We start from the raw sequence: 18,622 nt of genomic DNA on the forward strand, positions 1-18,622 counted from the left end.
ATATATATATATATATATATATATATATATATATATATATATATATATATATATATATATGTTTTGTGAGGATTTCTTTATCATAGACATAGAATGTTTCATGTTCAGTACAAAAATTGTCTAGTTATTGATGATATGTATGTATAAATCAGTTTATCATCTAAAACCTGCCAAGTATCCAGTGTCATTCAGTATCTGAACATTCATAACCACTTAGGTATTAATTTTTCTATGAAAGTATTACAAATAATTTAAAACAATTTTAAAAATATTAAAATAATAAAAGCAAAATAAGTACAAACAACAGTCATGATGATTAATCAACTAACTAAAGTCAAGTAGCTGGGCCCTTAACACATTCTGAGCCCCAGAACAGATACATAGCTTAAGTTTTTAATTTTTTGTGAAAAGCCAACAGGTTGGGGCCATTCTAATCTCCAAGGGGAAAATATTCCGTAAGGCAGGGGCTACAGCAGCAAAAGTCCATCTTCAGCCTGACACTCTTTGGCTGACGGGATCTTCAGCATGACCAATCTAATGGATGGAATTGGACAAATAGGGACTCCTGGAAAAACTCTGGGAAAAAGAGGGTTTTTTAATATATTCTAGTGGTTTGCCCTGTCACTGTTGGTGGGATACAAATAAAAATACACACACACACGTGTGTGTGTTTGTGTGAATGATAGAATATAAAATGAGAGCAAACCCCACCTAGCTGGATAACGAAGTTCAGAGAGCACCAAGGACCCCTCGTTGTTGGACATGTCTTACTACATGCATCAAATGGAATAGGATATGTGATGGTCATCTTAGTTATAAGCACTAATAGTTACATGAAATGATTCTTCTTTTCTTGTAGCATTTATAGCACTATAATATAAATTTTAAGCTACAAAAATGTCCCAAGGGAGGATTCATTATTAAAAGTTCTTGCTTTCTAAAAATAATATATAATAACTGTTAATAAAGGAACAAAATTAGATTGAGGCAATGGGGTTGGAGAATGACCCTGAAGCTTTTTTTTTGACCAAGTACTTGACACATTGCATATTGGATTTTATCCAAAAAGAGAGCTTGAAAGAAAACATCATCTCATTTTCTCTTTCTATCCAATCCAATAGGGATGGGGAAGGCAATTCCAAAACAGTTATCAGTGTCTTAGAAATTTAGCTAGAAATTTCCAAAGGAAAATTATATATTCTAGAAATTTGCCCAATCTTCATTGTACTACTACAGAGGTCACTTGGAGCTATGTAAGTTATCCAAATGAATACTGGCCTAATAATATCTGCATTGTTTAGAGTTATATAAATTAGCCAAATTACAATTCATATTCATGATCCAATTTCAATTTCTGAATTAAATCCATAAGTCAATTCAATTCAGAAGGTGAGTACAATTCAGCAGTTTTTTTGTTTGCCCAATCTGATTAGATCAATAATCCAAAGCCACTCAACAAATTGATTTGACAAAGTGAATCAATATGGAGATCTTGCAAGTCTGATTCAGACTGAATTTAAGAATTGAATCTTTCTATAACACTAGTATTTATTACAATGTAATATAGAAGTTAAATATTGTTCCAGCAATATCCCCCCAAAACTTTATTAATATTTTATACTCCCTCATAAGGCCTACAAAGACTGCTTGTATATTTTATCTTAAAACTGCCCACAATTTCAGGGGTTTTTTCTTCTATATTTGTATTAATATATTTCCTAATCTATAGATTTCAAAATGCAGATACATAGTGACTTTTTTTAGTTTGTCTAAGAAAGATCTTTGTCTCAATATAGATTTCAAATTACAAAATTATTCTAGATTTTCTAGATTACACCATACCAGTACATAAGAGAATATGTATTTGAGAATTTGTATTATGATATTTCCTAATCCATACATCTCAAAATGCAGATATATAGTAACTTTTTTTAGTTTGTCTAAGAAAGATCGTTATCCTAATAAAGATTTCAAATTACAAAATTATTCCTATAGATTTCCTGGACAAAGGAGAAGCTGATGGAGGAGTTTCCTATATTTGTAGATTTTCTAGATTACACCATACCTATAGATAAGAGAATATATAGATATGTCCCTAGCCAGAAGGTTCTTCTTTTGACACTGGAAGAATATTATGTGAGAATGCAAAAAAAAGAGTCAGAGGTAATTTTTGAAATTCTGTTTAATATTGGTGTATTATAATTGCTATGTGATGTGAGCCAATAGTGTATACATGTATCTCTTAGGTCTAGATTTCCTTCATAAAAACTCTTATGATACTGGACAACTTGCTTTCCTTTAGTTTTCTCCTATGCACAAATAGCAGGACACAGATAAGTGAATCTGAGCAGTTAAGTTCTGTAGGTAAAATAAAAAATGACACATGGGTTTATCATAAATTCCTTCTCAAACTGCAAGTCCCAGCTATATTCAAGAATGATGAAATAACAAGGAACATTAGAATGACAAATTCAGAATCGATAATAAGTAGTTTCTTCCATCTCTTAGTTCAATATCATCAATATGCAAATAACACTCAGTTTGATTTTGTAACTCTGTTGGTCTGTTCTGGAGATGCTGTTGAAGCTTCGTTCCATGTCAAGGCTGTAAGGTTCTGGATGTGATGAAATAAGTTAAAACTTGGTTGGTTGCTGCTTAGAATCAATTTATGATTGAAGTGTCATATATACCTGAATGATAAATTAACAAAATTGAACCCAAACAAAGTGCTGTTTGTTCCCCATAGTTCTTTTTCAGCTCTAATCCTGTGTCTTAGGGGTTGTGGGAAAGGTATTGTCCTAAAGGAGCAGATGCTTGACTTGAGGACCCTTACAGCTGCTGCTGGCAGTATAAGTGAGGACTGGGGCTGGAAGGACCTTTGCTCAGCTATGCCTGGTACCTCCGTTGCCAGCTTACCTAGAACAGGAGGATCTGGTTACAGTGGCTCATATCTTTATTGCCAGTTGGTTGCACTTCTGCAATATGTTCAATATGAAAAGTATCTGAAGATCACTTGGTTGGAGCAGACAGCTTAATTGCTAAGCCAGATAGGATTTTAAAAGACATAGTGCTTTGAATTGCATACAGAAAGTTACTGATAGTCAGTGCAAGGTCCATAATATATGTGTAATATGCCAGAGGTCACCAACCTTTCTCGGTTGGCGGACTGGAGGAAAAGGAAGGGGGAAGCATTTTACATGCGTGCATGCATGCACATGTGCATGGGGCCACGAGCACGCGTGCACCAAAAATGGGCGGGGCTAGTACCCGTGTGATACTAACCCTGCCCTGTTCTTGCGTGGTGCAGTGCCTCATTTCTGCGCCCCGTGGCACGGCAGCAATCCATTTTTGCAATCCGAGGCATGGCAGTGGCCCGTTTTTGTGCCCTGTGGTGCAGCGGTGGCCATTTTTGTGCCCCGCAGCACGACAGTGGATGTTTTTGCACCTTGCAGCACAGCGGCGGCCCATTTTTATGCCCTGCGGCATGGCAGCAGCCCATTTTCGCACCCCGAGGCACAGCAGCATCTTGTTTTTGCGGCCTGCAGTCAAGGCACTAGTGCGAGTGAGGGGGTGTGCACGCACACATGCACACACTGGCCAGACACTATCGGGTCATAGCCCACAGGTTGAGGACCCCTGTAATATGCTAATGGTGACACCATCAGTCAATGTGGGCACTGCAAACTGCTTTGTCTTATAAAATTGTATCTGGCTTAGAAACCAAACTGCCTGCTCCAACCAGGTTGACCCATTTGAAGCAATACTTTTTGGAAAAGCTATTGGTAGTATCCCATTTTCATGAGGTGAGGCTGGCTGGAACCAGGAAATAGTTTTTTAAGTTATGGTGCCAATGCTTCAGAACCACCTAGTCTGGAAATAAGATTAGTCCTTTTAGTTGTAGTCTTGTCTGGAAGCTGGAAAGCTGATGAAAATACAACTCTTCTAGAGAGCTTTCATTGACTGCTATAATAACAATCTGTATTTATTTTTCTCCATGTATTTTATTTTGTTTGTAGGATGGTTGTTCCATTTCGGGCTATATTTATTGTAGATGTAGATGTTTCTGTTTTCTTATACTATGGCTTACTTTTTTAAACTCCTCAAATCTGCGAAGATTGAGCAGTATACAAATCAATAAAGAAATAACTGGAGTGATTTTTATGATGCAGTTGTTCAATATTTCCTATTTCAAATTTCTATCTGAAAGATTAATTGCTTATTTTTCTTCTGCATATGCAGCTAAGAGAATCCTCATTCACAAAGATTGAGGATTGTTCCTTTTTCAAGCACATCTTCTTCATCCTATTGTGGTTTTGTTAAAAATAGAGGAAGAAAAACAATTGTCCTTATAGCTCATTTCTGTTATAATTTTTCTAGCTCCTGTCCTTTTCCAAGTTTCATTGAATTGTTCCATTAAAAGTTTTATGTGGAATACCATTCAGTTTTTGGTAGTTTTTGTAATGAAGCACAGTTACAGATGCATAAAGAGGGAATGGGATCTCTATATCTTCCAACCACAATTTCTGTGCCCTGCCCCAACTCTTGTGGGAGAGCCTTCTTGCTGCATTAGTTTACTTGAGAAGGGAAAGAGGCAAACCTCCTGCCTTTGACTTACCTTTTCTGTTGCTTAGTCAGGTTGCTGGGGCATATAATAAAGGCTCAATTCTTTGTCAGAATGAGAGGATTGATTAAATTAGAAAAGGAGGGCTTTGGTATATATTCTTAGGTTAAGGAACCAGATAGGAGTTGGAAACCCCGAAGAGAAAGGAAAGCTAAAAGAAAATACCAATTGAATTTGCAAAGTTTATCTCAGTGGATGCTTTGCCATCCAGGAACACATATAGATAAAAAATGACAAGACCAGGTACTTACTATCATATCTGGTGGACATGCCCAAAAGCAAAAAGATTTTGAGTAAAAATACATTTATGGTTGGAGAAAATGACTAAAAAACAAATAGACTTTAAGTCAGAATTATTTGTGTTAGGAATAATAGGAGCAAATTATGAGAAAGATTGTATATATTTAATTCTACACGTACTAACTGCAGCAAGAATTGTATTTGCCCAACATTGGAAAAATGAAAATTTACCAACTGAAGAAGTATTAATTTAAAAGAATTTAGAGTGTGCAGAAATGGACAGATTGACTTTAAAGATAAAAGAGAAAGAAGACTCAGTATATTTTAGAACATGGGATAATATATATTAGTAAGAAGAAGACTATTGAGCGATTAATTAACATATTGTTTATGATAATTAACTATTATCTATTATTTCTTGTTAAACACATGAACCCAGACATTATGCTGTTTGCTAAATATTGAGAATGTTATTTGGAAAAACCCTAGCCCCAACCCCAATCTTAACCCTAACCCAAATCCCAATCCCACCTCATTCCAAAACCTATAAAAACTAATAAAATTTATATCCAAAAAAAAGACAAGATCAAGAATGGGACCAAGAATGAGAAAGACAAACAACACACATCCATGAAATAATACAAAAATTCTAACTCACATCAAGCTTGCACAATTTGTATGTGATCAAAACTTTTCTAAATCATCAATTACAGATCTCTGGGAAATGAGATTATCGGGCTTTGAACCAATCCAGAAAATGTTCCAGCTACTCCTTTGAGAGAGAAAAAACAGTTAAAATGAGCTGACTGTTCTCTGTTTTAAAAGCTTACCTGAGAGAGGAATAGTCTTGGTTCTGAATGTCCCTTTAGCATTAGTTTTCCCAGACTCTGTTTATGCCAGCTCCCAAGATAAAGGGGTTAGTTTTTGCTTTTCCTTGAACTCTTTCATGTCTGAATGGCATTTTGGAAGGAGGTTTCCCTCTATTCACTATATTTGTGCTTTCTGTTTCCTTAGATCACCATGGTATTTTTCAAAGAAACAATACAGCATGTAATTAGAGCTGCAAGGGTTTTTCGCCAACAAGATAGTCATATGACACTGGTAAGAAAGTTTACTTTTAATTGGACATATTATATAAGATGTCAGTGCTATGTCTCTATTTAAAAGTAGCACACCTTAATTCAAGGAAATTTTAAATACTAAATGTCATTAAAACACCTGTCACTAAATCATAATTATTATTATCCTCCATTCTGAAAATTATATAAACATTTTAATACATGAAGATTTGCTTTAGTAAATCATTTTTTGCTTATCTGATGTTTATCTAACATTTTTAATATTTATTAACAGATTGGGTGGAATGGCAATGGAAAAGCAACCTGTGCATCCTTAGCCTGTTATATATCTGAATGCAGTATCTATAGATTATCTACTTTCTATAGTTACAGCTTTGCACATTTTCAAGAGGATATTAAAAAAGTCTATAAACAAGCTGGAGCAGAAGGCAAGAGGACTGTTCTTCTCATTACAGATTCAGATATAATTCAAGTAAGTCTATAGAATATAAATTAATATACATATTAAATGTGTATCATGTTAATTAAATGCTTGTTAGAATTTTCCATCTCTATTTTTCCCTTCTTTCTTAATCAATATATCTGGATTGTCATCAGAAGTTTGTTTGCATTTTCGCTAGTCTGCTAATACGTTATTAGAATAGGAATTATTAAACAATTGTCACAAAATAACTTTAACTCTATAGCTGGAGCTCCAGTGAAAGTGTCTGTAAAAAACTGTCATTTTGTCAAAATGACAAAATCTAGATTGCTCCAACCCAAGGTTATGGAGATAATTAATTAGTATTATTTTTCTTAGGAATCATTTTTGGAAGTCCTAAGTTGTATTCTGAAATCAGGACAAGTGCCCAACCTATTTGAGAAGGATGAGTTGAATAACATTATGGAATCACTTACATCAGTTTCTGAAATGACTAAGGATTCCAACAAAATGGATGATATGTATTCTTTTTTCTTACAGGTATGTACAGGTAGCTTACTGTGATCAATATGCTCTCTCAGTGAAATTGCTGTATCCATTCCAATTTGGGTTCCAGATTAACAGCAGGATTCAGGGTTGTGCTCATTGAATTTAATTGTCCTATTATTAATAGATAAATCAAGCAAGGAATGTAACAAGCTGTTATTTATATCTTTGAATACATCCATATGTGTTTGACCCCTGCCCATTGATGCTTATGAAGGCAGAGTAAGAGGTTTGATTTAATGAATGATAAAATTTTGATTATCTCAACCAAGGATGCTTTTGTACCATCTAGTCTGAAAGAAGCCCGAGTTAAAAATGATCATTACATCTCACCTTAGTGTTGGAAGCTGAACTAGTGAATTGCGTGAATCCATGTTACTTGCATAATTGTACAAAGTAGCTCATATAGGGAAACAACCTGTCTTTTGGATTTGGGCGCAAATATTATCTAACTATTATTTAAATATCTACTATATAATTTGCAATGCGATTCTTACTTCAATGAAAATTATTCTTGCAAGTATGTACAATTACAGTCTAATAAATGATAATCTAAATATTAGTGCATGCATATTTTCAAAGAAATAATTATTTTACTAGAGTTTTCACACAGGATTTTTTTTTCTAGAGAGTATGTCAAAACCTTCATATAGTTTTGACAGTAAATCCTGCAGGACTGGTTTTCCGTCAATATTTACAGATATATCCTGCCATTGTGAATTGCTGTACAGTAGACTGGTATGAAAATTGGCCTGAAGAGGCCCTTTGCCATGTAGCAAAAAGTTATTTTAGCCAGAATCAGACATTTAGAAATGAGGTATGATATGAAAATATTTTATCAAAATACAATCTATAATATGTTATTCTTGCTTATGAACTCTGGTCGATCAACTGAAGCTGCTCATGAATTGTGATTACTAATTTTAAAGAGTCTGGGAAAACATTGCAATGAGTTTCAGGGCTCATGGAAAATGTTGGGGAAATCAAAATGCCAGATGCAACCACTGCTTTGCTCTGAGCAAACACAAATTACCAAATCACCATTATACAAAATCTACACAGTTTGGCTCATTTGCTCCTTGTGTGGATTTGGCTGGGTGGAAGATAGCTATAGCAGCAGAAAGCTACTATGCTATGATTAAGTATAGGTTAATGCTCATTCCATTTTCAGCTATACATGTTAGCAGGTAATTTGCAAAAGCATCTTCTATAGGAATTTCATTTTTCTGCTGAAAAATATACTCTACCTCACCAAATAAAGCCATGACTATTACTGTGAATTGTAACAATTCCTAATTTTAGAACAGAGGCACTATATTAGATTTTTCATGAATGAATGTTGATGGTATGCAAAAAAATCTGACAATCCCAAAATATTTCTAAACTGTGAGTTCACACTATAGTAAAAGCATATAAGTAAATCTCATCACAGAGGAATTAGAACTTTTAGACTCAGCACCCTCTCTTCCCCTATGGAGGGAAGAAAAGGAACAACCAAGAAGAGAGAGCCAATACAAACTGATGAGTATGAAAAAGAAATTACTGAGAACATTACAATAAAAACTTCTTAAATTGAAATCTACATTGTATAAAATGTGTGGTCTTTTCATTTGTCTTTATAGAATTTAAGAGATATTCTTATCCCTATGACTGTTAATATTCACAAGAATGCATCTATGATAATTGAGAAATACTTGAAGGAAACTAAAAGACACTATTACATCACTCCCAAAAGTTACTTGCAATTTATAAATACTTTTTCCATAATATTGAGGACCACAAAAGAGGAAATGCTGAGTGAAAGGTAACTATAGACCTGTGGGGGGGGGGGTGTAAGTGTGTAACATCACAATAGAGAAGTTGTCGGGCAGGATACTATTTTATAGAAATATTTTAGGTGGATTAAAACATTTAACAATTCAGTTAGTTCATTAACATCTCAAAGCATTGCAGCAATTCTGTTAAAAGTCAGCTGCAACCAGTGGTGGGATTCAAATATGTGAACAATCAGTTCTCTGTATGGATGCCACTTCCGGAAGTCCATTCTGGGCCTGGGCAACAAAAAATTAGCTACCGGTTCTGCCAAACTGGTGCAAACTGGCTGAATCCCACCACTGGCTGCAACCTATGGGTGGGTTAACATACTCTTCCTGGAAAAATTTTCCATGAATCCTTCTAGAAGCAAATTTGAGCATTTCACTGCCAATAGATTCTTGATAGGGTAAACATTAGTTACAGTGAAATTCATTTATTGTATCATTCGTCCTATGGTTAATGTATATATTATACATTAATCTATGGTTAATGTATAAAATTGTTGAGTTATTGTGTCAAATATAATAGAAGCAATGGACTTAATATCAATAAAATATTTTATAAATTATATATCTATAAAGCATATATCAGATAGTCACAATTCCAGGCACAGTGTTTACCATAGTTTTTCATGATAGACTTCATAAAGTTGGTATGTGTAGCTTTACCAAAAGACTTCTATGCACCTAGCACTTAATGAAAGGTAGTTTGTTTAGGTAGTTGATCTAATTAATATACTATGTGACTATCAGGCTTATAGTATAAGTAGATTTTAACTCTTATTTTTTATTTTAGAGCTTGCTATCATTCTGGTCTGACAAAAATCTTGGATGGAACTTCACAGATTGCAGATATGCAAGATGAATTGCTTGTCCTTGGACCTCAAATAGAGTCAAAATCAAAGGTATATTTAATTCGTAAGTGGTCTTCCCACCACCTAAAAATATTGAATAATTTCTTATCAGGTCTTACCTGAGACTATAGAATTTATAAAAGTTATTGACACAGGTATAACTGTTTTATAAAAGTTACAGCAATATAACTATTATGTACATTTAGTTTGTGGTGCATTAGATACTTTGGAAGAACAAAAAAAAAAAGACTAAAGAAACCTAAGTTGGTGTAAAAGATTCCAAAACATTTGGAATCCATTTATGATAATATATGTAGTGGAATAGCTGATTCCATAATGTAGAAGGCTGAAAATCTCAAACATCTTCTCCCAGAGGGCCTTGTGGCCTTCACATACTGGTTCTGCTCTGTTGCATTGTGTATTAGCTTATCTATTCCTACAGCTATCATCTATCATTTAAGAGTTGCCTTGCATGGCAAATTCTCCCTAGCCACATAATTTAAGAAAGATAGTGATCTCACAATCTGCTACTTTTCTGGTGATAAAAGGTAAAAATCCCAAAAATAAAAGATGTAAAATAATTTTAATAGTGCAACAACCTGGCTGTCAGGGTAGAAGTATGTGACTAAAAGATTCATCCCTTTTCCCCCTCCTTGGGAGACAGACCAAAATTTTATTTATTTGTTTGTTTGTTTGTTTATGATACTTACATAGTTGCCTATCTACCACAGGGATCCCAACCCCCGTCCATGGACTGGTACCGGGCCATGGCATGCCAGCAACCAGGCCGCACAAACAAGCAAATCCCCATCCGTGGGATGCAGGCAGCACACAAATCCACACACTCTCCAGTCCGCAGAAAAACATTTTTCCATGGAACTGGTCCCTGGGGACCTCTGATCTAGTAGAAGGAACTCTGAGTGGTCAACAGAATAACCACACAGAACACTAAAAACATTATTTAAAACAGTTTAAAATGTTGAGGCCTTGAGAAGATTCACATTCAAAATAACCATTCATATCTGTTATAAGTGGCAACTCAAATGAAAGTTTGCTACAAATGGTTTGTTTTTCTCTGTGAGACAGGAGATGTTGCAACTGATATTTCAGACTAGGAGATTATACAACAAATATCCATTGCAGCCTGAATTATTCATAAAAACTGAAACCACCCATAATTCACTAGCACAGGCAGTTGAGGTAATCTAACTTTACATTGTGTGTAGTAACAGAGATTATCTCATTTTCAAGGATGTAGGTTGTATGTCTAAACTACTGGGAATGTATATTTGTATGTGTGAACGTATGGAATATATACATTTACATCAGGATAAAACATATAAAATATGATTTTAAATGAATATACATGATGCCAGCTCTTTGACAAGGACATCGGTGAAACTTCCATTTCACAATTGGAATTATCCAGGGGCATTCACTGAAAAGATGTCAAAAAAGTCAAGATGAAAGTTGTCCCTGTGTTATTGAAGCTTTTCTTTTTGTAACTGCAAGTAGTATCAATATAGATTCAAAAAGGGAGAGAGGCCTTCAATTTCATGGATAAATTACCAATAAAGGAGAATATTTGTAGCTCAGGGTTGATATGAATATGAAATGAAAGTCAAGATGGATAAACTTCTTTTATTTAAAAAAGTATTTAAAGTGCCATCAGTGAAAAAGGAAAAGAAATAAACAGAAAAAACAAATCAAAAATATATAAGCTATATGAAACCAAGTAAGAATTTTCAAAGTAATATTAGATTAATACTGGATATCAAAATGATAAAAGTGTAGAACATGAAAATTGTCATTAAAATCAAATCAGTATTCAATAGGCAGCCAATAAGTTAAAACTCATCAATAGGATTAAATAATTAATAGTTTTTATCTAGTTCATGCAAATCTATTCTTATTATCACAAAGAAAAGAAATCCAACACAGTGCTAGGCTGCATTAACAGAGGGATAAAATCAAGATCACGTGAAGTGTTAATACCACTTTACAATGCCTTGGTAAGGCCACACTTGGAATACTGCATCCAGTTTTGGTCACCATGATGTAAAAAAGATGTTGAGACTCTAGAAAGAGTACAGAGAAGAGCAACAAAGATGATTAGGGGACTGGAGACTAATACATATAAAGAACGGTTGCTGGAATTGGGTATGTCTAGTTTAATGAAGAGAAGGACAACGGGTGACATGATAGCAGTGCTCCAATATCTCAAGGGTTGCCACAAAGAAGAGGGAATCAAGCTATTCTCCAAAGCACCTGAAGGCAGGACAAGAAGCAACGGATGGAAACTAACCAAAGAAAGAAGCAAGATGCTGAAAGCACGGAATTTGGCTTTTAAATCCGGCGATATGCTGGCACTTAGAACAGCCAGAGCTAATTTGAAAAGTGCCATAAAAGGTGCAAAGCAAGCCCGTTGCCAGAAAATTCAGAACTTTTTTCAGGATCCAACAAACACGAGACGCATGTGCTAAGGAATCCAGGCCATTATGGATTATACAGTGGGTCCATCGAGATGCAAGGATGACACAGACTTCCTAAACGAGATGAATACATTTTTTTGAAGATTTGAGGCATCAAATAGCACTCCTGCTAGGAAAACTGTGCCCATTCTGACGAGCAAGTGCTTAGCTTTGATGTCACCTCTGTCCAGAAAACACTGCGGAAAGTTAACATTCGAAGGCAGCTGCCCAGATAATATCCCTGGCATTCACAGATATTTTCAATCTCTGATTGCAGCAGGAAGTGGTCCCATCGTGTTTTAAGATGGCCATCATTTTGCCAGTGCCAAAAAAGTCCACAATTACAGGCCTCAATGATTACTGCCCAATTGCACTGACATCTGTCATTATGAAATGCTTTGAGAAGCTGATAAAGGACATTATTGTATCTAGACTCACGCCAGCATTTGACCTGCTTCAGTTTGCTTACTGACCAAATTGCTCTACAGAGGATGCTGTTTCTTCTGTTCTCCATCTGAGCTTGGAGCACATAGAGGAAAGAAATACTCATGTGTGTTTGTTGTTTGCTGACTTCAGTTCAGCATTTAACACACTCATTCCCCAGCATCTAGTAGACAAACTGGGCCCTTTAGGCTTAAACACTCCTTTGTGCAACTGGATTCTTGATTTTCATACTAACAGGGCCCAGTATGTGCGAGTTGGAACAAATATTTCTAACACCATTTTCTTGAGAACAGGTTCTCCTCAGAGCTGCGTCCTAAGTCTGCTGCTGTTCACCCTGTTGACCCATGACTGTTGTGCTAGGTTTGCCACCAACCATATTGTTAAGATTGCGGATGATATAACAGTAGTGGGCCTTATTCAAAATGACAATGAGGGTGCTTACCGCAAGGAGGTTGAGGGTTTGGTGAACTGGTGTAAGAAAAACAGCCTAGTTTTAAACATTGGAAGAACCAAAGAGATCATTGTCGATTTCAGAAAAGGCAGACACAGACACACTCCTCTGTGCATTAATGATTCACCTGTGGAGATGGTTACCAGCATCAAATTCCTGGGTGTGCAGTTAGCAAGTAGGCTGGTTTGGTTGCTCAACAGTGAGACACTGGTGAAGCGGGCACAGCAGCGCCTGCATTTTCTGTGTCGCATGAAAAAAGCACATCTTCCTTCCCCTGTCCTTACCACTTTCTACAGAGGGACGATCAAGAGCATCCTGTCATACAGGATGGATGGATACATCATTTTATAAATAAGCTATCAAAAATGCACAAAGAAATTTGAAATATTTGTTGGAAATGTAATCAAACTGATGGTATATTTTCTAATCTCTGGTGCACATGCAAGGCTAGAAAATATTGGGGTTAAATATGCGTTCTGATTCAGAAAATTTTAAAAGTGAATGTAGAACTGAAACCAGAGATTTTTCTTTTTGAGTTTAATGGACAAACAAATAGAAACATTTTATGGAATTTGCTTTTATATGTGATAACTAGACTTTCACATGCACAGAGATAGAAGGATTTATTAATCCTTTACTAATACCCACAATAGAGGAGTGGATGATGAAACTGATGGATTTGGTGGAGATGGTGAAATTGACAGCTTTGATTAAAGAAAAGACTAATTTTATTTCTCCTTAGAAACCACTTTTGGATTTTGAAATTGAAATAAATAAAATATTGATTTTGGGATTTTATGTTTTAAATTATATGGGATAATAGAAATAATGTTAACCTTAGAGTAAGAGTTTGGTTTTTTTAAAATTCATATCTGTTGCAAAGAAGGTCGAAAGTCACTATTTTTCTTACTTTTTCTTTTGTTTTTTTCACACTTCTCTCTTCTTTATTTATTCTTTTTCTTTTTTCTGGTCTGTCTATCCTTGTGTTTTTGAAACTCAATAAAGTTATAAAAATAAATTAAATGCAGAAATTAAGTAAAATTAAGATGAACCCAAGTGTGTAAAATAAAATTTTGTCTACAATAGAAATCCAATTGGTTTCTGTATGAAACAGTAAAGTTATTGCAGTGAAATGACTAAATAAATATTCCTTAGGATAGGAGCTCCCCCTCGTGGCCACAAGTATAATAAGTTCAGAAAGTTGGATTCTGCAAAGCAATCTAGAACAGGGGTGTCAAACTGCCGGCCCACGGGCCAGATGCATCACCAGGAAACCGCGCCCACCCCATTGCCGGCAATGGGAAAAAAGCTCCAATATGTCGCACGTTGTCATGTGACGTCACGAGTTTGACATGTCTGATTTAGAGTGAATAATATCCACAGAAGTAAAACATGGAGTTAAATATCGTTAATATGTAATCTAAGTAAATATAAGATACAATAAAATAACTAATGAAACATGTAAAATAATTCTATATTCAATCTTCACCAAGTTAGATATAGTCAAATATTTGTATAATTATTTAAGTCAGGAAAAGGAAATAACTACAGCTATTATTATTTAAGTCAGGAAAAGGAAATAACTACCAAACCTTTTTTTAGCCGGTCTCAGTTTCTCATTTGGATTTCCCACATGAATGCAAGCTAAAAGAGCAGAGCATTGATTAGAAACAATTATTGATTCCCATACAATAATTTCTAAATATATTGCCATAAAACATAGTGATAGAGATTAATTTGATAACTTTTTAAGATACATGTAAATGATAGATTGATTATTTTATTCATCACAATAGGCAATGTGCATAAAACAGAATCCAATGATAGACAGTAGAAAGTTTATTATATCATGATTTTCTGTGAGGAAGGTGTGTGGTTAAGACTTTTAATAATAGATAAATAAATAAATCTTGTAGCCATCCTTTGCTGAAACATTGAGCTGAAATAAAGATCTTTTGATCTGATATACATCTTCATAAAAATGGACTTGGAAGGTAATTTGCAAGATTTATGTTGATAAAGTTTTAGATTCATTATTTTTTCAGAAATTACTATAAAAATATTTGACTATTTTCTCATTAGGAAATAGAAGAACTTGTAGCCAAACTTCACAAAGATGCGTTAGTTGTAGAGCAAGTTCGAACTTTGGTTAAAAAGGATGAAGAAACTATGGTTGCGGAAACAAAAATTGTGGAAGGGTATGCTAAGGTACATAGTTTTCAAAATTTCTTCTTTGGATTACATCATACGAAGTATGCCAACTATTCGAATCAAATGTAATTTTCCTATCAAAAAAGGAGAAACTAGGGCCACTATGTCTGGACTGCAAAAATCTGGAGAATCTCCAGATGGCAGCAAGAGATTAATTTTTGCTATAAAAAAGGCTTATATTTGCATTAAAGAATTTTGTATACAAAAATAGTATTTGTACATGTATATCCTGTGAATAAAAAAATGAAACTCTACCCTTTCTTCATTTTTGTAGCAAGTAACAGAAGAGCTCAATACTGTATTACCATCTTTGGAGAAGGCCCTTAGTGCTCTTGATGCACTTGACAAAAATCACATTGCAGAAGTTAGGTAAATATATCACTTATTTCCAAGGATTTCTAAGCTGAGGATTTCTTGCAATCAAAATACATTAATTCAGTGAACATAATATTCATTAGTCATATTCAGTTTGCATTGTTGTATCCTGATTCTTGCTAAAGTAAGAAACTATTAGCAGGAATAGTAAGATACTGTCAAAGCAATAGATTCCCTAAAAATCAATCATCTCAATAGAAGACTGCTCTTTGATTATTTCATATTATTTCTCATTTGTATATTAAATTGCAATCTCCAAGGTCAGAAATATGCATTACATTCCTTGGGCAGTCTAGCAGTGTTAAGTATTTTCATGTTGATTACTAAAATTATTGTATCTTAATTACTGAATGTAAATCAGGTTGCTTTGGCAAAAAAAATGACTTTGAATATAATATATTTTGTGCTCTTTTTCTGTATAATTCAGAGTATATACTCATCCTCCTCTACTTGTTTTAACTGTTATGAATGCAGTCTGTATTCTTCTTCAAAAGAAACCAAACTGGGCAACAGCAAAATTACTACTTTCAGATCCAGGATTCCTTAAAACATTGATTACAATTGACAAAGATAATTTACCAGAAAAGGTAAATGAAGAATTCCTTTGCAAGGAGATTCAATGTTTTTCTGCTGTTGTATACATAAATCTTCAAATAAGAGATTTTAAAAATGAAACACATTTCCCGGGGTCTGGATTGGGGTTTCATTGCGCCAGAGTCCAACTATTTTTTCCTTATCAGGCTGTAAGATATCTTCTGAATGTAACAGATGAGAATAATACATTGTAGTCAAATTTCCTCTAATTCTGCATTCATCTCTCACAGCCTTATTTATCTTTTGAAAAACTGACTCCTCATCCATTAACATTGCTTTTGGCTGTGTTATTCATCAGAGGACAGCTGTTTTTCATTTCCATCATGTAGATTCAGTTGGTGGGAGTTTGAGACAAAGGCCTTAGTGGTAGAGTTCTATCTGGAAATAGATAGTACATGTTTGTATATATATATAATTCATATCTAATGAACTATCTCTGATAGCTTTTAAATGGATAGTAAAATATTTCATTTTGATTAATTAGAATATTGAAAAATAAAGCAATATTTTGTTTTTGTGACTTTAATCTTTATTGAAATATTATTCATAGTCTTTTTTTTGCTTCTATATCCTTTTTTGTTGTTGTGGTTTGGAGATATATTATTTTCGTTTATGCTGTACAGTTTATAATTTCCTTTTCTTGATAAATTCAGTGCAATGGAATTATTTTTAAAAAACCAAATAAATAAATATTAGTTATTGATTGAAGATATGGAAGAATTTTATATTTATCTGTTACACATGCCATTTTATTAATTATTTATTTATAATTAATTATTTTGTATTCATTTTAGGTTTTTCTGCAGTTAAAAAAATATGTGAGGTCGCCTGATTTCAATCCAGTGAAAGTGGGACTTGTGTCTGTTGCATGTTGCTCCATATGCCAGTGGATTTTAGCTCTGGATCACTATCACATTGTTAAAAGGGTATATTTACATAGATTATTTCCAATAGTTTTTAAAACAATCTGTCATATATGACAGATTGTATTTATAAGGGAAAAAGATTCTACCTAATTCTGGAATACGTTGCTGATTTCTGCAAAGGCATTTTATTCAGAATTGTCAGAGGTAAAATAACTTCAATTGTCTTTATTTTCCATTTACTTTTCTGCTATTTTAATTTTCTACCATAAAACAAATGTAGGAATGTACCTGGATTCAAATAGCTTAGTGAAGAAAGGCCTGGAAGCAGACCTGAAATATAGAGCAATCCTAATTTAATATTTTATTAACCAACTAATTGAATTGTTTTTTCTTATAGTCTCCATTTCTGATCACCAGAAGATAGTTTAAAGTAACCTTCTAGTCTCTAGAAGATTGACCTGACAAGAAATGGGTTAACTTATCTCTTCATTAAGAATATAGTATTAAAAGCAACTTTTTCCTATCCCAAGAGATTCAAACATGTCATAACTTGGTTTCAGTTGTATAGTTACTGCAACTATTAAAAGTGTTGAGTTGTTAATATCAATACAGGTAGTCCTTGATTTATGACCATAATTAAGCCCAGAATTATAATTGTAAGTCAAAAGTAAACATTGGAAAACTGGCAAAATATGTTATAAATCATGGTCATGTGACTGCAGGATGCTGCAAACAGTTGTAAAGGTGAGTTGGTTGTCAAGCACCCAAAATGCAATCACATGACCATGTTGTGTATGTGTGACTGTTGTAACTTCAAAATCAGATCATTAATGCTTTTTGCAAGTTTGTCATAACTTCAAACAGTCGCTAAGTGACTAGTTATAAGTTAAGGACTCCCTGTATGTTCTTCTCTTCCACAGGGATCCTTGTGAAAAGGGATCTCTGGCATCACTTCAAGATTGCAGAGAAGGCAGAACAGATAGTGATTCAAGAATTGATCTTGATACCTCCCTTAAAATAATTATATGGCATCTCTTCTTGGAATTTTCCATCTCCTGTCTGGATTTCTTCCCCCTAGTTTTCAAGGGCATTTTCCCTTTGCTTTTATCATGTCCATGCAGGATTGTTATGAGGAGGATTGCAGGAGGAAAATGGAAAGAAAGGTTGTGGAAGAGTTTCCAAGACTGAGAGGTCATTTTGCCCTCAGAAAAAAACCCTCAAACTCTTCCTTTTTGAAGCTCAACCGTAAAGAGTACCTATCTACCAGCTTGCCATTCCAAGGTCATTTCTAGAGCAATCCTCATCCTTTAAAAATTCCTTATAGATTTTCCTACGTTTAAGGGAGGAAAACTGGTCTATCCTTCCTAACCTATTGGGACCTAGATATAGAGAATATAAAGTTACTCAGATGATTTATTTATTTATTTATTTATTTATTGAATTTATATCCCGCCCTTCTCTTTGCGGACTCAGTAGTATAGAAATTTGATAAATAAATGAATAGAAGATGACCTTAAAGGATCAAGAGAAGTTTCATTAGCAAGGCAATAATCAGATAAATTATACAAGAGGAAGGGAATCACATTCAGACTTGCAAAATTCTGTTACCATAGCTATTCTAATAAAAGTAGCTTT

At 34.3% G+C, this 18,622-nt stretch overlaps 1 protein-coding gene across 1 annotated transcript in view; it reads left to right on the forward strand.

The window, feature by feature from the left end:
- DNAH14 (dynein axonemal heavy chain 14) overlaps positions 1-18,622 on the forward strand; it is a 202,818-nt gene that overhangs the window by 139,562 nt on the left and 44,634 nt on the right. Inside the window, exons 53-63 of the mRNA XM_029286756.1 lie at positions 1,996-2,163; positions 5,876-5,962; positions 6,215-6,412; positions 6,740-6,901; positions 7,536-7,724; positions 8,530-8,711; positions 9,518-9,626; positions 15,024-15,149; positions 15,427-15,521; positions 15,955-16,114; positions 16,916-17,047. Coding sequence (XP_029142589.1) covers positions 1,996-2,163; positions 5,876-5,962; positions 6,215-6,412; positions 6,740-6,901; positions 7,536-7,724; positions 8,530-8,711; positions 9,518-9,626; positions 15,024-15,149; positions 15,427-15,521; positions 15,955-16,114; positions 16,916-17,047 — 1,608 coding nt within the window. The remainder of the gene's footprint in view (positions 1-1,995; positions 2,164-5,875; positions 5,963-6,214; positions 6,413-6,739; positions 6,902-7,535; positions 7,725-8,529; positions 8,712-9,517; positions 9,627-15,023; positions 15,150-15,426; positions 15,522-15,954; positions 16,115-16,915; positions 17,048-18,622) is intronic.

Source organism: Protobothrops mucrosquamatus, unplaced genomic scaffold, assembly GCF_001527695.2.
Source record: "Protobothrops mucrosquamatus isolate PMUCROS unplaced genomic scaffold, P.Mucros_1.0 scaffold_3, whole genome shotgun sequence".
Lineage (NCBI taxonomy): Eukaryota > Metazoa > Chordata > Lepidosauria > Squamata > Viperidae > Protobothrops > Protobothrops mucrosquamatus.